Below are 24,098 nucleotides of genomic sequence, written 5' to 3'. Positions count from 1 at the left end.
CATCAAAGGCAGGGGTGTGGGCCAACGCACCCGCTCGGAGTTGGAAAAAAACCAACCTGGAGAAATAAGTTCAAAACTATAGTTTACAACACCAATCAGATGCCAAGAGACCTGTTGGCACTGTTCAGAGAAAAAAGAGCTAAACTCAGCAAAACTGTCGCAGAGCTTTGAAACCAGTATTTGATTAAGGCAAGGAAACCCTTGCAAATCTCAGTCAGTCCAGCAGAGTGCGTCTGTAGAGAAGAAATCTGTAGAGATGTGAGTGACAGCCAGCAACCTCCAGGCGCGGGGACAGGGGGAAGGAGACAGGCCTGGAGTGGGACATCTGATCAGTTCCGTCGCTCCCTGAAAACAGAACACAGCTAAGTGCTGGGGAACGTGGATGGCCAGGGCAGCATCAGAAACAAGGGGCCACCTCCCGCAGCCTGCACCAAGGAGGGGCCTGGATGAACGAGAATCGCCGTTTTGAACAAAGTTCTAAGAAAGTGCATCACGTATTGTAACCACCTCCCGTTATAAACGAGGAAACTAAAGTCAAAAGAGGTTGGGTAATTTGTTTCCCAATTCAGAGTTGGCAGACTGAATACACTTAGTGCTCAGTACCCCGTAACCCAGAAACAAGGGACAAGGATACTGTAGGGAGGCGATGGTGGGTTCACTGGGCTTCCCGGCCAAATATGACACCGAAGGGTGTGAGAATCCATTTCCTCCACCAAAGCCTGGCCTGGGTTTCTGATGAGATCAGCTCATTCCCTCTGGGCTGCCTGATGCAAAAAGGAAGAATCACTTTTTTTTTTTTCTGCCACGAAGGAACCTGGAAATGTCTTGTGTGTATTCTTGGGGAAGAGTTAGAATTCCTAAACAATGAAAAGGTTCTGACCTTTAGATAATGAAAGAATGTAGAAACGAGACTTTACAAACAGCATAAAGATACCAGGAAAGACCAGGAAAGGTGGGTTTGACATGTGATTCTCCTAAAAAGCTGTTAAAGTGCCAGTGATTTGAAGAATCATTTCTTGGATTTGAGATAAATTCCTGCTTCAAAGTTCACCTTTCAAGACCAAGGGCTTATCTCCATTAAAATCATTTGCAAGAGAATCATTTTTTCATTGCAATTGACATATGTGCCAAATACTGCCACGCTGGGTTCTGGGAATAGTTGTGTTTTAATCGCCACAAATCTGCTGTGGGCGCGCCCGTGATGCCCACACAGCCAGGGGCGTCCCAGCCGAACCCCTTAATTCACCGTTGCTCCTCGCTTGCTTACATGTCTGCCCTCTGTGCACCACAGACGAATCTGTCTGTTCCTTGACTCCACCTTCGTTGCCACTGCCTTCCTTAATAAACACGCTCTTTCTTCTTCCTTCCTTCCCCTTGCTTCAAACTTGACCTAAATTTACTTCTCCCCTGTCTTTGCCTGTTAAATAGATTGAGTCATTGTTAGTAACCTTTTGTTTTGCTAGGATTCCCTTCCAGACTAGCCACGGGGGTGCATCTCCGTAGGTGCCGCCCTGCATGGCTGAGGGACCCAAGAGCCCCCTGCAGACAGGAAGGCGGCCCCTGCCTGTAGGCCAATGACAGGGAAGCCACCCTGCATTCAGCGTTGGCTGAGCCACAGGACGATACTTGCACTGAGCTTTCCTATTAAAAAACATCGCTGGACAGCTTTTATAGCTACTTACAAAGGTCATCATATTTTTAAAGACAGACATTTCTAAAAGGGAAAAATCTATTTTGGTGATGTGATGGGGCCAATGTATTTATAGTGTAGGCATTTCACTTTTGTCCTCTTCTAAATCCAAAGAAAAATGACCGAGTATGTGTTTCTTTAATGCCAATACTTCAGGTGAATTAAAAGAAATCAAGCAGGACATCTCCAGCCTTCGCTACGAGCTGCTGGAGGACAAGAGCCAGGCCACGGAGGAGCTGGCCGCCCTCATTCACAAGCTCAGCGAGAAGCTGAGCCCCAGCTCGCCGCGGTGTGAGTGAGCGGAGCCTGGACGGCGGCCTGGACTGCAGCGCAAACGTGGGCAATAATATTTCCAAGGACGAAGTACTTGAAAAACCACGGTGTACATTTCCTAGTGTTAACTGCCTTTATCATGTGAATCTTTGAAAGTGAGGTCTTCATGATTTTACTGTTTCATCCCCTGTAAATGGCCTTCGTTTGCCTTGTCTGCCTTGGCATGACAAACAATGGCACGACGTTGTACGGAAAGGCCCGATTGCTGCCCGTCTTGTCCATTTTGGAATGAACTCTCCTACATCTTTGCACTCTCTGGGGGCCTCCAAGAGACGGTGAGCTCCTTGGGGACAGGGACTATGTCTTATTCGTCTTTGTGTCTCCAGCGTCTAGTCCAGTGCCTGGGACAAAGGAGGGAGGTGCGCAGTAAATGTTGAAACCCCCTGAACGGAACTGCCAACAAAGTACAAATACAAATAACGGGGCCATCACGATGCAGCACACCTTCTCTTGTCCAAGTGCTGAGGCGGTTTTGTAAAAAAATAGTAACTGAAGACAACTGACAAGCAGCCATGGCTTGCTCAGATTTTTTTCTTAGAATTTTTGGCATCACTAATGATCCTAGAACCTTCGAGCCCTGAGGAAGAATTTAACAGCGAAATGGGTTAATGGAAAATATCATCATGTTAAAGTTTCATAGACTTGTTCAGAGTAAGTCATTAAAGGTTTTTTAAAGGTTTTCCTGGAGGATATGCTGTTTGTTTTCTGTCTTAGATGTTCATTTGCTGCTTCTCAGTCATGAGAATTTAGTCGGCAGGACGGTGGGGTTTTTTAAGGGGGCTCTGGGGGTGGTCGTTTTGTTAGGACCTCCTGACTTCGGCCTCTGCCTTTCGGAGGGCATGCTGAGGGGGAGAAACAGGGCAGAGCAGCGGCGGGGGACCTGGCGGGGTCTGTCCAGGCATCGCCGGGCGGGTGTCGTTTCCCTGTGAGGCCTCTCTTTGCTCACCGTGCTTGGCATCCTTTTTCTGATCGGAGCATTTCACTTATACTTTCTACACAAAACAGATTGCGATGTGTCTGTTCTCAGCTTATTGTGTAACTGAGCTGAATACCGGTGATACCTACGATGCCTCAGGGCTTTAACAGGAGAGGGGATACAGGCCAGTACGTTCCCTCATCTCTTCACAGACCACGAGACACTCAAACACATTACTCCAGGTAGGTGTAAATGGCTCATAGACTTACGCTTAAGCTCCTGGTCCATCTGTTCGCATCAAGACTTAGAGGATTACGTATTCTGACCACAACTCAAGGGTAGTTTTATAGGCCTTAGACACTGGTTTAGTACATGATACTTCAAAATCATTGCTCTCACACATCAAGGCTTTCTAGACATGAAGACAAAACGACCGTTAAGCAGAACCACATAAAGCTCTTTACAGATGATTTCTTAATTTCTAAATCTTGGGACAAAAAATATTAAGAAAAGAACTTTATACATTTTTGCTACCATTGTAGACTATTTCACTAACTTTTATGCTATTCTAATAGTACTTTGTCTTAAATGTTTTTCAGACTTGGTGTATTTAATGTTATGCCTCAGAACTGAATAAAATACTGAATTTTTTCATTGTCATGTGTTTCTCTACTATATTACAATACTCTCAGCCTTACAGTGTTGTCTAGGATTCCAAGTGTGGACGTTTTGAATGGAATATTTTGTAATACTCCCATTTGGGGGTTGGGGAAACGTTGAGTGGAAACGTGTCCGATTCAGCTGGAGACCTTCAGCCTAGGGTCCTCGGAGTCCTGAGTAAAGATCAGCTAACAGCATGGCTTAAGTCCGTGCCTCCCCAACTGTAGAACTCTCAACACAGGTTAAACACCTTCCTTTCTGCTATGGGCCGAATTGTGTGTCGTTCCCCCCCCCCCCCAAATTCACTTGCTGAAGTCTTAACCCCCAGGACCTCAGAATGTGACAGAATTTGGAGATGAGGCTTTAAGAGATAATTACATTACAATGAAGTCACTAGAGTAGCGCTGACTCTGATAGGACAGGTGCTCTTATTAGAAGAGGAGGTTAGGACACAGACACAGAGGGAAGACAGGTGAGGTCACAGTTTGAAGATGGCCACGGAGAGATGCCTCGGGAGATTGGCTTCGTTCCCTGCTGACACCTTGCTCTTGTACTCCTAAGCCAGTGAGACCCTGTGAGAAAATGAATTTCTGTTGCTGAAGCCACCCAGCTGGCGGTACTTTGTTAGGGGGGCCCTATCTTTCTAATACACCTTCCAATCCCCTAAATTCTATACAATTCTGTTTTAGCCTAGCTCCTCTATGTCTATTTTTCAACTTACTTCTAAAATCTATCTGTATTTTTGTTGAGTCTAAATTAATATAGATTTTCCCAAATTGTTATAGAGCTAACCCATCTCAAGACATTCCTGTTTATTTTAATGTGGTTATATTAGCCTCAAAAAAAGAATTATCTGGAGCAGCTTGGAACCTGGACAAAACCTCAGATCCTTCTGTTAGAAATGATTTATCTTCCTTAGAAGCACCCCTTCTCAGGGGTTTAATTTTATATATATATATATTTGCCCTAGCTGGTTTGGCTCAGTGGATAGAGCATCAGCCTTCTGACTGAAGGGTCCTGGGTTCAATCCTGGTCATTTTTTTTTTTTATTGATTTCAGAGAGGAAGGGAGAGGGAGAGATGGAAGCATCAATGATGTGAGATAATCATTGATCAGCTGCCTCCTGCATACCCCACACTGGGATCAAGCCCACAACCTGGGAATTGAACGGTGACCTCCAACTTCATAGGTCAACGCTCAACCACTGAGCCACTCTGGTCAGGCTCAGGGGTTTAATTCTTGATCCACAATCATTGTGCTCTCTTCCCTAGCAAACCACAGAAACTAGGAAAGGCACAGCATCTTATTCACCAACAGTATTTCTGTAGGCGGACCATACTATGCACTAAGGAGGGACTGATGGACAAGAGTCAAGGAATGTCAGCTCTAGGTCAGACCCTGGGTCACCATAGGCCAGCAGTAGTTTGAGGGGCCCTGTGGCCTTTTCAGGAGGTCAGGAGGTCTGTGATTTTGAAACTGTGTTTTCATAACACTAAAATGTTATTTGCCTCTCTCACTGTGTTGACATTTGCACTGATGGTACAAAAGCCTTGGAGGTTAATACCGCTGATTCTTAAGCATGAGTCAAAGCAGTGGCTTCAAACTGTAGCAGTAATCTCTCACTCATCACGCCCACATTGTCAGGAAACAAGCGTTTCCTATAAAAATGTGCATTATGAAGCAGTAAAAATTGTTAATTTTAAGTCTTTACTCTGGAGTGTCTTTAAGTATTCTGGGTGATGATATGGGCAATATGCATTCATCATTTCTACTGAATACCAAAGCACATCAGTTCTCCGAAGGAAAAGCACTGGTGTGATTATACTTGGGTTGCTAGCTGAACTCGTTTTTTTTTTCATGGAACATTTTTTTTTGAAAGCACAATTAAATTATTATTTGGATTTGGATATTTGGCATTCAATTCACTTTCTTGTGAATTGAAGAAGTGAACCTATCATTTCAAGGAAAACAATGGCTATGTTACCAATGCTTAAAGTTGAGCCTTTATGCACAAGTTAGAGTTTGGCAAAATTTGTATGCACCATCTGAGGTTGACAGCTTTCTGATACTTAAAATATTTTCTGACGAAATCCATGGTGATATTAATAAATGAAATTTTTGAGTGTTGTATGATGAAGCCACACTGCAACCAATGTTTCAAAAACTACCACTTCTTGAGTTTGGATCAAATTTTCTTCATATACTTAAAAAAACCCCACACATATACCAATAGATTGACTGCAGCAGTAGAATTGGGATTTCCCTATTTACTATCCTGGTGGACAGTAAATAGATTTACAAAATATTTTCATTAAAATATTTAATGATTTTATTGTAAACATTTTTTAAAGTTTCAGTTCTAATTTCTAATACGGTAAATATCAATAGGTAACATATAAACAAAAGGTCTGTGCGGCCCTCAAAAGGTTATAAGCACACATTTGTAATACCTTCATCAACAAAGGGGGGAAAAAGAATTCAAACCAAATTAAAAAACAGTTTATTCTTCAGTTTGTAAGAATATTGTAAAGGGGTCCTAAGGCCAAAAGTTTGAGAACTGCTGCGGTAGCTAACGCCTATAACGGTGAAAATTCGCTGAGGGATCCTTTCCAATAGGTCGGAATGTACGCGTCTTCGCATCAATCCTTTTAATTCAAAAAGACTCAAGAAGTGCAGCTCAGGACAGCGGCGGGGTGGAGCCAAGACTGCGTCTCCGGTCTCCCTGGAAACCACCCTTCCGCGCTCCGTCTCTCTGCACCTCTGATTGGAGCAGGTTGGAAAGGGGCGTGGCTTTCCCTTCGTCCGTGGCCCACTTGCAGGAACGTGTTGACGTCACACCGGACGCCGTCGCCCCGAGCCCGAGGTTGCATCCCCCGCTGCGGCCGCCGCACTGGGGTCGCCCTCCGAGGGCCGCGCGCTGAGCGGTTGAACTGTTTCGCCTCCGAGGCCTGGGGTCCGGCATCTGTCCGTCCGGTCCCGGCCGGGCGCTGCCCGCCGCGTCCCCGCCGCCGCCATGGACCTGCATTTGCACCGAGCGGATTACGTACAGGTAACCGCGAGGGGGCGGGGCGGGGCGGGGCCGGGCGGTGGGCCGCTCCGGGAGGCCGCTCTCGGTCCTCCACTTCCACGTCGGTGCGCGGGAGCGGGGCCGGTGGCGACGGCGGGGCGGGGCGCTGCCCTCGGGCCGCCCTCCTCCCGGGCAGCTCCGGCTCGTCCGCGAATGTCCAAGGCGCCTGGAAAGGAAGCCGGCGCCTCGGGCTCCGACGCGACCCCCCCCCCCCCCCCGATCCCTCTGACCCCGAGTCCCCGTCTCCCCGTCCCCTCCCCGGAGCGCCCCTGCGGCCAGACCGCAGCCGAGTTCCGATCCCCATGGACATTCGAATGGTCCTGGGACGGAGGAGGGTCCGGGGGCTCGGCCAGCGCGTCGGGCCGGGGTGCACGTGTGGCCGGTCACCTGCCAGGGCGCTGTGCTGGGCGCCCCCACCGGCTCCCGCCCGCCTCCCGCTGTCACCGCGCCCCGCTTTGCTCATCAAATTAAACGCCTCTGGAATAGGTCCCATTTCTGTCTTCATTGCCCGCCGTTGCTCGGGTACGTGAAACAGCCTCCGGATTGGGCTCCCAGCCTCCAGCCTCCAGCCCCACGTCCCTTCCTAGACTGATGCTTCAAAGTCCAAATCCAAGGACATGCTTTTATTTTTTTTAATATATTTTTATTTTATTGATTTTTTTTTTACAGAGAGGAAGGGAGAGGGATAGAGAGTTAGAAACATCGATCAGTTGCCTCCTGCACACTCCCCACTGGGGATGTGCCTGCAACCAAGGTACATGCCCTTGACCGGAATCGAACTGGGACCCTTCAGTCCTGACCCTTCAGTCTGCAGGCGGACGCGCTATCCACTGAGCCAAACTGGCTAGGGCCCAAGTACCTGCTCTTAAACTGTAATACCACTCCCCGGCATGCAGAATAACATAGACGTGCACTGCCTGGGAATGCCTTCTGGGTTGGTTGTTGTCCCCAGCTTGCCTCTGGCCCTCCTCCCCTAGCTGGCAGTGCACCGCTGTGACAGTTCCCCGGGGGAACAAGCCACTCTTCCTCTTCTGTCCCTTTTGCCAAACCATCTTCAGCGTCAGTTTTATCAGACATCATGGCCATCAGGATATTTGGTGTTTTAGCAAAAATCTTCTTTGTTGCCTTTTTAATAATTACTCTGTGTCCAATAAAGATTTTTTAAATTCCTTTACGAAAAAAAAAAAAAACAAAAAAACCTTTTCCACAACTGTATGAACTTGTAAAAGAAGGCTTCTAGAAATATTTTTTCATGAAGTAGCTTGTCAGTAAGGTCACAATTTTTTTTTTTTTTTTGGCTTGACAGCGTACATTTTGACAAAGGTAAATTTTATTGTTTTGGAGATGCTTCCTTTCTTCCGACTTTTGTGACATATTCCATTAGATAACCAGTTCATCGCTGATAGTAATAATTACCTTGTATCACTAACGCTCGCAGCGAAAACTAAACTCACCGTGGGCAGCCTCTGCCGGTCCTGCTAATTTCTGATGTAGTGACTGAGAGGACAGTTGAGAGAGGACGTTCACTGGGTGCTGCTGTGTTTCCAGGTGGGAGTGACATCTCAGAAGACCATGAAGCTGCTTCCGGCCACCAGAGGCAGCGCCACACAAAAGGTACAGTAGAGATGCGATTTCTGCACGTCTCCTCAGCTGCAGCAGAGGGGGGTTTGTGTGTCCTTCCTTAGCAACGAGCTATTCTTTTTACAGTGCGAATGTGAGAGTGGCAATGATACCAAGTGACATTTACAAACAGTCATTTTCTAGAACATTGTAATCTTACTAGTGGCCCAGTGCATGGATTCCTGCACATTGAAAAGAAATTAATTAGAAGGTGGCCGGTGGGGCGGGACTGGGCGAGATGGGCCGGACACGCCCTGGAGCCAACCGCCCGCAGTCCCTCCCCAGCATCTGCAGAGTGAGCCGGGTCCCTCCGGCAGGTGGGGCCCCTTGGCCTGGCCTGTGGGGATCCGGCCGAAACTGGCTCTCTGACATCCCCCAAGGGGTGCCAGAGTGTGAGAGGGCACTCCGCAAAGTTGCTGTGGTACAGGGTGTGGAACGCAAACGCAAGTGTGCAGTAAACCAGACTCGGGGCAACAGTGCCCCAGCAACCACATAACCCATGGCCGAAGGTGGAATTGTGCGGCCCCGCGAGGAATCGGGTTCCCTCCTCTCTGGTTTCGGGGTGCGTCACCTGAGAACTGCCACTGCCAAGTCAGTGTAGCTCCTGCATTGAGCGTCTGCCCCCTGGTGGTCAGTGTGCATCCTAGCGGCCAGCTGGTCGGTCGGTCGGTCAGTTAGCATATTAGCCTTTTATATATATAGGTTATGCACAATTAGTAAATAGTATAAGCAAACTTATTAAAATCATATTCTGTTTTTCTGGAAATAACTTATGCATGTATTTGTGTGTACCAGATTGTATGTGTCTGCCAGAGTAACACATTTTACTGTAGAATATCAGACATCACATTTGGCCCTGGCCGGTGTGGTTTAGTTGATTGAACGTTGCCCCGTGCACCTAAAGGTCCCCGGTTCACAGCAGGTCAATGTTTCTCTTGCTCTCCTTCCTCTCTCTAAAAATCAGTTAAAAAACACAACATGTCGCATTTATTAGTGTTGCTGGTCTCATCAGAAAAGTTAAGAATTCTGAAGCTGTCAGCCTCACAGTGGCAGATACAAGTTTTCCAAAATACAGGCAGTCCTCGGGTTACGTCGGACTCAACTTATGTCGTTTCTTGGTTATGTCGCCATCTCCCATTTAGAGTATTTATTAAAAATAAAAGTTCTGTCATTTCGACATATGTACATATGTGCTTTATGTTTGTTTTGTTTTTTTATTTATTTACCACAAGTAAATGTCAGGAATTGTTATCTTTCTTTTATAATTATTTTACTGTTTCACTTCATTACTGCTGTGTATGTGCTCCATGTGAGTGACATAGGTGCTTATGTAGGTGGGTTCTGACTTACAGCAAAAATCGCATTGCGTTTTGCCATAGGAACGGATCTCCGACGTAACCTGAGGACCTACTGTACTGATTTTCACTTGAAAGCTCAGACTTAACCCTATTAGCAAATACTGTCAGTGGCTTTCCTTTGAAATAATAAGCTCACTTCCTCCAGTTTTTTCTTAAAGTCCACGAAATACTCATGTGTTAACAGCAATAGTTGCTGGTTATTCTTTCATTGTTAAAAATGTTGTTTCTTGAAAAAAATGGATAGTGTCACTCATCACTCAGACAATGATACAAGTGCTTTTTTGGGTATACAGCAGACGTGTTTAATGCACACTTCCTATTTTTTTCACACTAAATATTAAAAAGACATGTATTCAAGGGTCAAGATTTAATAAGATTAATAATTTTTATTGCTTCATCAAGGACATTCTTACATGAAACTCGATTGTTTTTCCCTTAACTCTCACTTGATGATGAAGATTACAGGTTACTGGTTGTTTGGTGTCATTGTTTTATTTCTGGTCAGATACCGTTAACTTTGCCCATCAATTCTGTATCATCATTGCAAATACCAACCTAATAAAAAGGAAAATAAAGTCTTTCTTAGAAAAATGTGTTGACTGGGCAGATTCCCTAAAAGGTTCTTGTTGACTTCCGTATGTCTAGGAAACCCATTTTGGCAACCCCTGTAATAGATTGCTTTACAAATTATTGTGTAGTGTATTGTCAAAAAATCAAAACCTTAACTATGTCTTTTTTCAGCTTTTCAAAGATCAATGAATCTGGAAATGTGAACCTAATTATTTGTGAATGCTCATTGTTCTAGGGAGAAAGTCCACAATTTTCATCAAATACACAAGGGGGTTTGTGATCCCCTGTAGAAAGTTAAGAATCAGTGGCCTAAAAACAAAGTCTGCACAATATCCATGTTATTATATTTGAGACTTGTTTTATATCCTAATAGTAGGCCAATTTTGTGCTTGAAAAGAACATTTATACTTTGATTCTTGGGATGAGTGCCTTATTTACACACACACACACCCTCCCATATATATCTATATCTAATCTATATATCTATATCTATATATCTATATATCTATATATTTATATAATCTATATATCTATATAATCTATATATATATCTATATATCTATCTATCTATATATATATATGTATGTATACATATACATACATATATATATATATATATATATATATATATATATATATATATATATATACTGGAGGCCAGTGCACGAAATTCATGCATGGGTAGGGTCCCTAGACCTGGCCAGTGATCAGGATCGATCTGTGGGGTGACCAGTGGGGTGATCGGGACCCCCGCTCGCACCCACCTTAGCTGGCCTGGCACCACCCAGTCACCAGCCCCTCCCCCCCCCCCCCCACCCGCTGCCAATGGGTCAGGGTTTATGGGCTGGGGGCAGCTCCTGTGTTGAGCATCTGCCCCCTGGTGGTCAGTGCATATCATAGCAACCCATCATTCCATAGGTAGTTCCACTCTTTGGTCGATTTGCATATTAGGGTTTTATTATATAGGACTAGAGGCCCGGTGCACAAAAATTTGTGCACTTGGGGGGGAGAGAGGGTCCCTCAGCCCGGCCTGTGCCCTCTCGCAGTCTGGGACCCCTCGAAAGATAACGACCTGCTGGCTTAGGCCTGCTCCTGGGTGACAGAGGGCAGGCCCAATCCCTAGGTGCAGCCCCTGGTCGGGCTCAGAGCAGGGCCGATTGGGGAGTTGGGGCGCCGCCCCCTGTCATGCACAGAGCAGGGCGGATTGGGAGGTTGCAATGCTACCCTCAGTCACGCTCAGGGTAGGGCCAATTGGGGGGTTGGGACACCGCCCCCTGTCACACTCAAGGCAGGGTCGATAGGGAGGTTGCGGCGCCACCCCCTGTCATGCACAGAGCAGGGCTGATCAGGAGGTTGGGGCGCTGCCCCCGTCACACACAGAGCAGGGCCCATCAGGGGGGTTGGGGCTCCGTACCCTGTCACACACAGAGCAGTGCCAATCAGTGGGTTGAGGAGCTCCCCCCTGTCACGCACAGAGCAGGGCCCATCAGGGGGTTGGGGAGCTCCCCCCTGTCACGCACAGAGCAGGGCCCATCAGGGGGTTGGGGAGCTCCCCCCTGTCACGCACAGAGCAGGGCCGATCAGGGGGTTGAGGAGCTCCCCCCTGTCACTCACAGAGCAGGGCCGATAGGGAGGTTGTGGCCCCGCCCCCTGTCACACACAGAGCTGCAGGGCAATCGGGGTTGGGGCACCGCACCCTGTCACACACAGAGCTGCAGGGCGATCAGGGGGTTGGGAAGCTCCCCCCTGTCACGCACAGAGCAGGGCCGATCAGGGGGTTGAGGAGCTCCCCCCTGTCACCAACAGAGCAGGGTGGATAGGGAGATTGTGGCTCCGCCCCCTGTCACACACAGAGCCACAGGGCGATCAGGGGATTTGGTCGCTGCCCCCTGTCATGCTGATCCCGGTACTGGGAGGCCTCGCATCTCCGCTGATCCCGGTGCTGGGAGGCATATTACCCTTTTACTATATAGGATAGAAGCCTGGTGCACGGGTGGGGGCCGACTGTTTTGCCCTGAAGGGTGTCCTGGATCAGGGTGGGGGTCCCGCTTGGGTGCCTGGCCAGCCTGGGTGAGGGGATGATGGCTGTTTGCAGCTGGTCACACACCCTTCAGTGTGGGGGTCCCCACTGGGGTGCCTGGCCAGTCTGGGTGAGGGGCTGAGGGCTGTTTTCAGGCTGGCGGGTGACTGAAGCTCCCAACCAGTCCTTTTTTTATTTTTATTTTTTTATTCCGGGCCAGCTTTAGCTCTGAGGCTTGGCTCCAGCTCTTAGGCCTCCACTGCTGAAAGCAGGTATCTGGCCTTTGTTTACCTTCTGTGTTTGAAACAATGTTGTAGTCCTGCTGGCTGAAGCCGGGCTTTTGTTTAGCTTCTATATTTGTTACAATGTTGCTTAGAGTGCAGCTGAGAGGCCGGCAAGACAGGCGGGGAAGCTTGGCTTCCTCCGTCACTGAAGCAAGCAAGCCTCCCTGTTCGCGTCAGCTGCCTGGCTGCCGGTCGCCATTTTGGCTGGCAGTTAATTTGCATATCGCCCTGATTAGCCAATGGGAAGGGTAGCGGTCGTACACTAATTACCATGTTTCTCTTTTATTAGGTAGGATGCTTATATATTAGATCAGAGGTAATTGTTTTTCTAATCTATTTCTTTTGTCTTCTTGATCAATTTCTGAGAAAGAGATGTTAAAGTCTCCCTTTCTATTTATTTCAGAGTAATTCATTGGCCACATTGGATAATCAGTCATTGTTAAAGCTAGGTGATGGATACATGGGAATTCATTATGATATTCTGTGTACATTTGCATATGTTAAAAGTTTTCCATTAAACAAGTTTAAAAATATCAAATCAGTCATTTTGATAATTATTTGGCAACATTTTGAAAATTAATCTTAAAATGTCCTTATGCTTCAGTTAAGAAAAAAAGAAATGACCTCCCTGCCATCTGTCCCTCTTGTGCTTTTACACTGTAGGAGCAGAGCCTGTGAGCACCTCCTTCCATAACCACTCTCCATGGCCTTCTGGTTACCCTTTCTATAATTCTTTGGAGGATTAATTTTTGAGGGGGTGTCCCAGATTTTCTGATTTCTGCTTTTAAAATCACAATTTATATATTGAGAATATTGTTTTCTCCACATATAGTTAATAGGGTATAATAATAATAATTGTAGATTCTCTTCCATCTGTTACAGGTGGTTATTGGAGATCATGAAGGGGTAGTTTTGTGCTTTGGCATGAAGAAAGGAGAAGCAGTGGTATGTACAGCATTTATAGGGGAAAACAAGAATTTCCAAGAGAAACACACCACTTATTGAATAATCCTACGTTAAAAATTTTCTAAAATTCAGTGAAAAATGGGTTGTGCGGGGAATAGTTATATGAAGTATGAGGCTACAGACAGCACAAGAGTCATTTGCCAGCTATTTGTGAAACACCTTTGGCAGCCTACGGTGATTTATCAGTTTTGTGTGCTGAGTAGCAAATTACCTCAAACTTAGGGGCTTAACACAACACACGTTTATTATCTCAGTTTCTCTGGGCCAGGAGTCTGGGCTCAAATTTTCACATGGCTGCAATGCAGACGCCAGCCAGGCCCTGTTCCCTTCCGGAGCTCAAAATCCTGTTCTAAACTCACATGGTTTTCGGCAGAATTCAGTTCCTTGCTGTTGAAGGACTGAGGTCCCCTCTTTATTGCTGTCTGTCAGCCAGGGTGGGTCTCAGCCTCTGGAGCCCCCACGGTTCCTTGCTGGTGGTTCTCTCCGAGGCCCTCACAGCATTGTGACCTACTGCTCGGACCAGCAGGAAAACCTGCCAGGGCTCTGAGACGCGGGCTCACATAGCACAGTGTCCCATGGAGGTGACTGTCCCTCACCTTTGCCACTTCATGTAACCGAATCAAGGAAGTGGTTATTACAGCGTCATAGCCACAGACCATAATTTACAAGGACTGGGTTTGAGATGGGAACTCTAATTTTCGTTATACTTTATATGGGATTTACAAAAAGATAAAGAAAGTGAAAACTATCAGAAAATTAATATTTCCATTATTCGTATATCCTCTCAGATATTTTATTTTTATTATTATTTAAATCCTCACCTGAGGATATTTTTCCATTGCTTTTTAGAAAGAGTGGAAGAGAGAGGGAAAGACAGGGAGAAATATCGATGTGAGAGAAACACATTGATTGGTTGCCTCCTGCACTTGCCCCGACCAGGGCCTGGGCCAGTGAGGAGCCTGCAACCGAGGTACGTGCCCTTGATCAGAATCGAACCTGGGACCCTTTGGTCTGTAGGCTGACGCTCTGTCCACTGAGCCAAACCAGCTAGGGCTTCCTCTCAGATATTTTAAAGTCACAGAAGAGAAGAATCTGATGCCAGTAATAAAATGGAAAATAAGCAGGAAGAAATTAATACCAATGTTGTTTCCCATTCAATAGAGAAGTAGTAAGTCAAGGTTTCTAGTAAATTATGTAGTTAGTTACACTACTGACATTTATAAAAATTATAGAGAAACTAGGAGAGGTTAGTTTTAAAAAGAAGATTCAGTGTAACGACATGCCCGTTGGAACCAGGGGGGGGAATCTTGTGAAAGTGCAGATTCTCACTCTGCAGACCTGGGGTTGGCCTGCAGTCCTGCATTTTGACAAAGTAGTGATGTAATGCCTGTTCAGCGAGCTCTGCTCTGAGCTGCAAGGGTTTAGGTTTTAATGATGTCACTGAAATATGTGTGGGAAAAGTATTCCAGAATTTCGAGATATTTAGCAAAAAACCCAGAAGACCTACTGAAATAAATTTGTTTGTATCTAAAAGTATTTCTATATAGAAGAACTATAGTATTTTTGTAAATTTAGAATGCCAGCTTTTTTACAGTAAAGGAAAATGCTCTTAGTAACTTTGTCTACTTAATTTCACACCATGATTCCTGCAGGCAGTGTTCAAGACTTTACCGGGGCAGAAGATCGCAAGACTGGAGCTAGGAGGCATTCTCAACACACCCCAGGAGAAAATTTTTGTTGCTGCAGGATCTGAGATTCGAGGTTTCACAAAAAGAGGAAAACAGTTTCTCTCTTTTGAAACAAACCTCACTGAAAACATTAAAGCTATGTATGTTTATTCTCTTTTTTAATATTTCTTTTTACATTTTTAACATTTTGGAAAGGTGACAAACATTTGATTAAGTATCATACCGTAACAGGTTTTCTGGGAAATAAAATTGTCTAAAGGTATTTATTATTTGGAAATTAAATTTGACCTAGAATCAATATAAAATCAATGGGTTATTGAAATGTTTTCTTGTTAAGGCTTTTATAGTATTTATACATTTATTCTATTTTCTTTTAATATATTTTATTGATTTCAGAATAGGAGGGAGAGTGAGAGAGATAGAAACCTCAGTGATGAGAGAGTATCATTGATCAGCTGCCTCCTGCACACCCCACACTGGGGATTGAGCCTGCAACCCAGGCACGTGCCCTGACCAAGAATTGAACTGCTGCCGAAACCGGTTTGGCTCAGTGGATAGAGCGTCGACCTGCGGACTGAAAGGTCCCAGGTTCGATTCCGGTCAAGGGCATGTACCTGGGTTGCGGGCACAACCCTGGTAGGAGATGTGCAGGAGGCAGCTGATCGATGTTTCTCTCTCATCGATGTTTCTAACTATCTCTCTCCCTTCCTCTCTGTAAAAAAATCAATAAAATATATTTTTAAAAAAAAGAAAGAAAAAAAAGAATTGGACTGTGACCCCCTGGTTCATAGGTCGATGCTCAACCACCGAGCAGTGCCAGCTGGACCGCATTTATTTTGACTGGTTGACTCAGTTATGATTTGTAATCAAGGGATAAAAGAAAACGTGGAAGAAGTCTCTCGATGTTTAAGTTTCTGTTTCTTTGCTGTCTGAGAGCTCCAGTTTCAGGTAGCACCCTTTTCTCAGGAGGCTAGCCATCAGAGTTGATGACTACCAATAGGGTATAATTTCAGGTGGATCGGGTAAGACTCTAAGTGAAAAATAGCTCTTTCAGTGGTTTCCTGATGCAGTTAAAATGTTAGGTTTTGAATCTTGGAAATAGCTTTAAAGTTCAACTCATCTGTTTCTCAAACCTGCTACTTAGGAGAAGCGCCTAGAAGCCTGAATCAAGAGATTCCTTGCCTGGCCGGCATGGCCAGTGGTTGAGCTTTGATCTGTGAACGAGGAGGTTGGGGTTCAATTCCCATCAAGCACATGCCCTGGTTGCCTAGATTGCTGCTCGATCCCCACTAGGGGGCGTGCAGGAGGCAGCCAATCAATGATTCTCTCATCATTGATATTTCTGTCTCCCTCCCTCTCCTTTCCTCTCTGAAATTAATATTTAAAATATATTTTAAATTAATTAATTAAGTATCTTAGAAAGAGCAATTCCTTGTCCTATGTTGTACCTGCAGAATCAGAATCATTAGGAGTAGGTTAGAAGAAGACAGTCCTTCATCTGAATCTGATGCAGCCACGATGTCTCAGCAGCCAGGCCTCGGTTGGAAAAGTACTGATTCAGTCCAGAGTTCTGTGTATGCACAGCTCTCTGATCCATGCACACACATGCCTGACTTCAGGACTGCAAAACCTGAGCTTGGTGAGATTAGATAAGAATGAAACAATGGCAGGTGTTCAGAGCTTTAGCAAAAATATAGTACTTTTGAAATGCTTTTGTAGATAGACATAGCCAATGAGGATTGTGAAATACTACAATCAAAGTAATACAGTAATTATGAACAGGCCTCCACATTTAGAAAGGTATGTGGAGCCCTATCTGGTTTGGCTCAGTGGATAGAGCGTCGGCCTGTGGACTGAAGGGTCCCAGGTTTGATTCCGGTCAAGGGCACATGCCCGGATTGTGGGCTCAATCCCCGGTGGGGGGTTGGGGGGGGGGGGCAGGAGGCAGCCAATCAGTGATCCTCTCTCATCATTGATGTTTCTATCTCTCCCTCTCCCTTCCTCTCTGAAATCAATAAAAAATATATATTTTTTAAAAAGGTATATAGACAGAGTGTTCGCCCCAATATTTCTAGTACCCACCTGGGACCATGCATAGTTCTTACAATATTACTGACTACATTCCCTATGCTGTACTTTATAGACCCATGACTATTTTGCAATAAAGAGTCTAGTTTTTATTTTTTAAAATATATTTTTATTGGTTTCAGAGAGGAAGGGAAAAGGAGAGTGAGAAACATCAATGATGAGAGACAATCATTGATCGGCTGCCTCCTGCACACTTCCTACTAGGGATTGAGCCTGCAACCCGTGCATGTGCCCTGACCAGGAATCAAACCATGACTTCCTGGTTCATGGGTCCACGCCCAACCACTGAGCCACAGCAGCTGGGCATTTCTTTTTTAGAGAGTGTGGAAGGGAGGGGGAGATACAGAGAGAGAAACATTGATATGAGAGAGACACATTGATTGGTTGCCTTCTGCGCACACCCTGACCAGGCCTGCGATTGGACCTGCATCCGAAGTATGTGCCCCTGACTGGAATAGATCCAGGGACCCTTCAGTCCACGGGCTGACACTCAACCATTGAGCCATACTGGCCGGGGCTAGGAGTCTGGTTTTTATTTTTTATTTTTTAATATATTTTGTTTATTGTTTACATAGAAGAAGGGAGAGGGATAGAGAGTTAGAAACATCAATGAGAGAGAAGCATCAATCAGCTGCCTCCTACACACCCCCTACTGGGGATGTGCCCACAACCAAGGTACATGCCCTTGACTGGAATCGAACCTGGGACCCTTTGGTCTGCAGGCCGACGCTCTATCCACTGAGCCAAACCGGTTAGGGCTAGGAGTCTGGTTTTTAAACTGTTTTTACTGGAGTGGCAGAGGTGGATGAAAAGGCTGTTTACTTAATTTTTAAAAAATTACCTGAAAATCCACATTTTTATAAGGTTGCATAAGAAAACAAGGTTATAACTTAAAAATATTCAATAAGGAAATTGACACCTATAAATGGGTTACCACTCTCACATGCTTTCTGGCTTAACGTTTCCATGTATCTCACTTTTGTCAACAATAGTGATTGCCAAGTAGTACTTTGGACAATGCAATGCAAATATAATACAGATGAATTTCAAAATGAAATTACAAATAATAAAAAAAGATGTGGAATTTCATTAGGTGGATAGACATGATATGCAGCGTCACAAAGTAAGGTCACCTGAGCAATAATTAAAGAAGAGAAAATCAATGAGGATTATTATAGGATAAGGAATAATCTTAGTGTCAAAATGTTCTACATACACTTTAGAGGTGAATAACTGAATCCTTCAAGTAAAACCTCAGGAGCCCTAACTGGTTTGGCTCAATGGATAGAGCATCAGCCTGCAGACTGAAGGGTCCCAGGTTTAATTCCTGTTGAGGGCACAGGCCTGGGCTGTGGGCCCAATTCCCCAGTAGGGGGCGTGCAAGAGGCAGTGGTCAATGATTCTCTCTCATCATTGATGTTTCTATCTCTCTCTCCCCCTCCTTCCTCTCTGAAATCAATAAAAATATATTTAAAAAAAATAATTTAAAAAAAACCTCCGTAGCCTCTTTATGATCGCATGGTAATAGGAGTGGAAGATACACACTCGTCTATAAATTTTTCCAAAAAACTTGAGCTGCTCCACTGAGAACTGGATTCAGTCTTGCAGTTTAGAACGTAGTTGTGATTTTGCCTAAACTGTACTCAGTATAGTTTGAATTGCACTTGTTTTCATTTCTTTTTTTAGATAAAATTCTGATGAAGGCATTTTTCCCACTGTTATCATTTAAAGTAGAGTCACTTCAAATAGCCTTTCCTAGGCGTTACCGTGTTGTGGTAAGACAGCTAACGCTAGAGTTAAGAACCACCCGAGTGGCAGTCCACTCCGCTGCCTGCTGGTTGTCGCCATGAGGCAAGTTACTTAACATTTTATTTTCACCTGTGAAAAGGGGTGGTCATGTCCTCAGTCACACAGGACGAGGACTGAGCCAGTCCGTGTAAATCGCTCAGGGCAGTGCTCGCACAGAGTACGCATTCAAACACAGTACTTTTTGACACATTATTCATCTTCAGATATAGATGATTGTCATTATCTTGTCTTTGTTTTCAGTTTTCAAAATCAGCGTCATACCAAAAAGCTAGAAATTAAGTGGGGAGAGATGAAAAAACCTGTTTAAGTTTGTGATAAAATGCTAGTAAACTGTATAAAGAAGCTTTTATTTTTACATGTGCAAAAAAATTAGTTTTTTATGCTTATGTTTTAAAAGATGATGTTTTAAAGTACTTTTCATGTTCTCAGGCACATATCTGGCTCAGACCTCCTCCTCAGTGCGAGTTACATCTACAGCCATTATTGTGACTGCAAAGACCAGCACTATTACCTTTCCGGGGACAGAATCAATGACGTCATCTGCCTTCCCGTGGAGCGACTGCCTCACCTGACGCCGGTGCTGGCCTGCCAGGACCGGCTTCTGCGCGTGCTACAGGTTGCTATTATTTGCATCTTTATAATTTTTCATCTTTTAGGTAAATGAATATTGATAAACAATGTCTACTTAAGATAAATTATTTTAGTGGTTACTACCATTTTAAATGCCCTACTTAAAATTATATCTGGAAGTTTTTTAGGAATGTTTTAATTTATAACTAATTTTGTTTACTTGAGGCAAATGTGTTCAGATCTTTGGCAAGTTTTTAGAGAGGCATATATGGAAAAAAGGATAATTTCCCGCCCCTGCATGACTTTGAGCTAATACAGTCAGAATGGAGTACCTTAACTACGAAAACCCTTCCCAGTTTTTCTTTTCCTTTTTTTTTTCTTTTCCCATCACTCTCCCCTCTCCTGACAAATAAAATTAAAGGAGGAAATTGGTTTGGGGAGAGGTTTTGGGCTTTAAAGAGATATTGAGATCAGGGCTGCGTCATTTGAGTTGGTCCACTGTTTATGACAGTGTGAGGAACAGAATAAGCACTCAGCAAATACTGGTTAGACGAGTGAGTGATAGAGGGACAATTAAAAGCCATAATTGGCTAAAACAACTGCTTGAGGCCGTTGTTACTCGTCATGACTGCTAGAACCAGGTCAACTATGTCTTCTTGAAAGTAACTTTTCAGCCCTGGCCGGTGTGGCCTCGTTGGTTGGGCGTTGTCCCGTGGACGAAAGGTTGCTGGTTCGATTCTGGATCAGTGCACATGCCCAGGTTGTGGGCTCGATCACCCGTAGGAGGTAGCAGCCATTCTCACATTGATGTTTCTCTTTCTCACTCCTTCTCCATCCCTCTCTCTCTCTAAAAATCAATAAAAATATTTTTTAGAAAAGAAAGTAACTTTTTCAATAAAATACACACACCAAGACCCATAAAATAAAGTTTAAGTGCAAATAATATGTAACAGGTGGATTAACTGGTTCAGAAACAGGCCGATGATAGTGCAGTTGAACGAAAGTCGAGCTGTTTGTTCTGTGCCACCCTTGGGATTTCATAGCCAGATGGCCATTTCTCGGCACCAGCCCTTTTATAAAAGGGAAAGTTCAGTGGTTCTGTGAGATTTTATTTTTTCCCTAAGGGGAATTAAAGTAATGCTGAAGGCTCATTCTAGAGACAGGAGAGATTCATTTCTCCCTCGCCTGTGCTCCCAGATGGGAGTCATTTGAATAAGGCTTTTTAGGAGCTGGCTGGCACTCGATTAGAGACTGATGTGGCTGAATTCTAGGATTCTGCTCTGTTTACAAAAAGAGCTCCATATGCTTATTGGAGAGGGGAAAAAATCCCCAATGGTTTATGGAAAGCAAAAAGTTGTAGTCTTCCCTCTGCCCTGCACATTTCTCCCTGCTCCCCATCTGCCTTGCTAGGCGGCTGCTGCGCCAGAGGTACCTTTTGTGTTTATATAGTTACTAGAGGCCCGGTGCACAAAATTTGTGCACTCGGAGGGGGCAGGGGGATCCCTCAGCCCGGCCTGCACCCTCTCGCAGTCTGAGAGTCCTCGGGGGATGTCCGACTTCTGGCTGAGCAGTGCTCCCTTGTGGGAGCGCACTGACCACCGGGGCACAGCTCCTGCATTGAGCATCTTCCGCTGGTGGTCAGTGCGCGTCATAGTGACCAGTCATTCTGCCATTCGGGTGATTTGCATATTAGCCTTTTATTATATAGGATGTAGATGTCTGTAAATTTTTTAATGTTATCCTATATAATAAAAGCCTAATATGCTAATTGTCCAGTCATCTGTTCAACCAATTAAAGCGTAATATGCTAATGATATGCTAAGGCCACTCAACCACTCGCTATGCACTTAATAAAAGCATTCCAAGTGGAAAAATGGAAAAAGAGACAAAGGACCTAACTTGTTTCCTTGTCTAAATAGCAGGTCCTCCTGCCTCTCACTGGACGGGTTTGGGAAATGCCCAAAGGCAAGGCCAGAACTTTTCCTAGGAAGTAACTGCGGGCCTGTCCGCACGTTCGAATGTGCTCTTTGTTAAAGGACTGAAGCAAAATGTTCCTGGTAGTTTTGTTAGGAAACTGACCAGTGACAGGCTTTCAGACAAACAGAGGAGTTAAAATGAAAAGCATTGAAAGTGGAGGATATTTTAAATATTTATCTTTTTGAACTTTACACTTTATACATATTATACTTTAAAATGAACCAGGAGGTCACCGTTTGATTCCTGGTCAGGGCACATGCCCAAGTGGCTGGCTCAATCCCCAGTAGGGGGCGTGTGGGAGGCAGCCAATCAGTGATTATCTCTTATCATTGATGTTTCTATCTCTCCCTCTCCCTTCCTCTCTGAAATCAATAAAGAAAATACTTAAAAAATAAAATAAAACAAATTAACACATGCCAAATTGCTAACATGCAAGTTAATATTCGCAACCTAATTTTCTCTGCAGTTTTATTCCAGAGTTCATTAGGAGTATTGATGTTATCTCTGAGTGCTTATATTCTTTTAAATTTGTACGCTGGCCCTGGCCGGGTGGTTTAGTTGGTTAGAGTGTCATCCCGTACACCAAAGGTTGCTGGTTCGACCCCTGGTCAGGTGCGTATGAGAGGGAACTAGTTGATGTTTCTTTCTCTCTCCCTTCCTCTCTCTAAAAATCAATTTTTTAAAAAAAAAAGAACATACCCTCAGATGAAGATTTAAAATAAAGAAAAAAATTTTTTTTTAAAATTGTATTCTGTTTGTTTTAAAATACTTGTTCTCCTCCAGGGATCAGACGTGGTATTTGAAATTGAAGTTTCTGGCCCACCTACTGTCTTAGCTCTACACAATGGAAATGGCGGTAATTAGCATTTCATTTTTCACAGTCAGATAAGGGAGTGCCTTATGTGAAGTCAAGATATTTGAGGTATTAATCATTTAACCATATATAAAGTGAAAATGGGAGCTTGTGGAAGGAACATGAACTGGAACTGAGATGGTGGTGATCTGACAACTTGCCAGCCACTAACAGTAATGAGTTATTGCACTGAATTTTGAGTGTTCACATCTTAAAATTAGATAAGGAAGAGTCTCACCTCTAATGGTTATAAAATGATATGAGTATATAACCATCCTCCCAAATTAAGTTTTCTGTCTCTGTATATTATTTTTTAAATGAGATTTTTACCTGAAAGGCAATATATGTGAAACTATTTTAATTTTAAAGAGATGAGTTGTGGGTAAGCTTATGTTGGCTGTACCTGTGACTAGGTGACTCTGGAGAAGAAGTTTTGTTTGGAACATCAGATGGAAAACTTGGGCTCGTTCAGATCACTGCACCCACGCCAGCACACAAGTGGGAAATCAAAAATGAGAAAAAGAGGGGAGGTATGTTTTTTATGTTGTTCAGATTCTGAAATTTTGGTAATTATTGAATAAAGTATCTTAGATTATATAATTCATTCTCTTTTATTCATTCAGAGTATGTATATAGAAGACTTGGCAATTCACAGAGCTACCTCAGCTGTATTTACTGTTTGTTTATTTATCGGGTCTATCATATTTTTGGTATGATTTGTTAAAAATAAGACTTGCTAATAGTAATTTGGAATGGATCGGCTCTTATGGGCTAGTGTCCATCTATAACGTCATTCTATGCTCAACATTGTTTGGTGTAGGGAATAAATTAGAATTTGGGAATACTGGTTTGAAGCAAGGAAGAAGTGCATGAGGGAACTATTCCTGTTTTCTCAGGAATCTATACATTCTAAGGGTAACTTGTATCTGACTTGACAGGTAGTGAGATGGCTGTTGATAAGGACAGCATGTCCATTCATGTATTTATTCCTTCAACAAACACTTGTTAGGGGAGACAAAGGATAAACAAATTAGATAGCTTCAAGTAGTCCCTGCAGAAAATGTAACAGGGAATGATGATGGGTAGAAGGAGGAGGGCGTCCTTTAGACTGAGTGGGTGGTCATGGGAGGTGTCTTGTAAGAGGTGAAATTTGAGCTCAGATCTGATTGATAGGAGGAGGTGTTGGTCAGATGACTTGAGGCAGAGGTAAACATGGTTCCTTTGAAAAGCATTCGGGAGACCAGTGTGGCCACACGCCTTAGCATGGCCTGAGATGAAATCAGAGAGGTAGGGAAGGGCCAAGTCATGTAGGTCTTTGTGAGTCTTGGAAAAGGGTTTGAATTTTAATCTAAGTGCAGTGGGACGTCAAACAAAAAAACGCTCCGTGAAGAATGGATTTCGAAGGAAGCAGATGAAAATTGGAAGCACGGAAGTCAGTTTGGAAATTACTGTTGTTGTTGTTATAATTTCTCCTGGTCTAGGCTCGAGATACAGTAGTCTGGACTAGGCTAATGGTAGTTGCAAATGGAAAGTTGTAGGTAGAGTTCATAGAATTTGCTAATATGTTTGTTGTGGAAGTGAGAAAAAAGAGAAGAGTTAGAGATGTAGTCTAGATTTTTGGCCTGAGCA

The 24,098-nt window shown here is 44.2% G+C and overlaps 2 protein-coding genes across 5 annotated transcripts in view; both read left to right on the top strand.

Moving 5' to 3' along the window:
• The window catches only part of TRPC3 (transient receptor potential cation channel subfamily C member 3), a gene marked incomplete at its 5' end in the record, with an annotated part of 75,907 nt that extends 73,205 nt beyond the window's left edge, over positions 1-2,702 (top strand). For all 3 annotated transcript variants that reach the window (XM_081093065.1, XM_081093064.1, XM_081093063.1), the window contains one exon: positions 1,847-2,702. In XM_081093065.1, coding sequence (XP_080949191.1) covers positions 1,847-1,989 — 143 coding nt within the window. In that variant the 3' untranslated portion in view covers positions 1,990-2,702. The remainder of the gene's footprint in view (positions 1-1,846) is intronic.
• A 3,725-nt stretch (positions 2,703-6,427) lies between these two features.
• BBS7 (Bardet-Biedl syndrome 7) overlaps positions 6,428-24,098 on the top strand; it is a 42,356-nt gene continuing 24,685 nt past the window's right edge. For both annotated transcript variants that reach the window (XM_081091914.1, XM_081091915.1), the window contains exons 1-7: positions 6,428-6,648; positions 8,215-8,280; positions 13,401-13,463; positions 15,137-15,312; positions 19,499-19,685; positions 22,400-22,472; positions 22,883-22,999. In XM_081091914.1, the coding sequence (XP_080948040.1) occupies positions 6,613-6,648; positions 8,215-8,280; positions 13,401-13,463; positions 15,137-15,312; positions 19,499-19,685; positions 22,400-22,472; positions 22,883-22,999 (718 nt within the window). In that variant the 5' untranslated portion in view covers positions 6,428-6,612. The remainder of the gene's footprint in view (positions 6,649-8,214; positions 8,281-13,400; positions 13,464-15,136; positions 15,313-19,498; positions 19,686-22,399; positions 22,473-22,882; positions 23,000-24,098) is intronic.

The sequence above is a fragment of the Myotis nattereri genome (genome assembly GCF_964212035.1).
Source record: "Myotis nattereri genome assembly, chromosome: 5".
Classification (NCBI taxonomy): Eukaryota; Metazoa; Chordata; class Mammalia; order Chiroptera; family Vespertilionidae; genus Myotis; species Myotis nattereri.
This window is presented reverse-complemented; position numbering and strand designations above follow the sequence as displayed.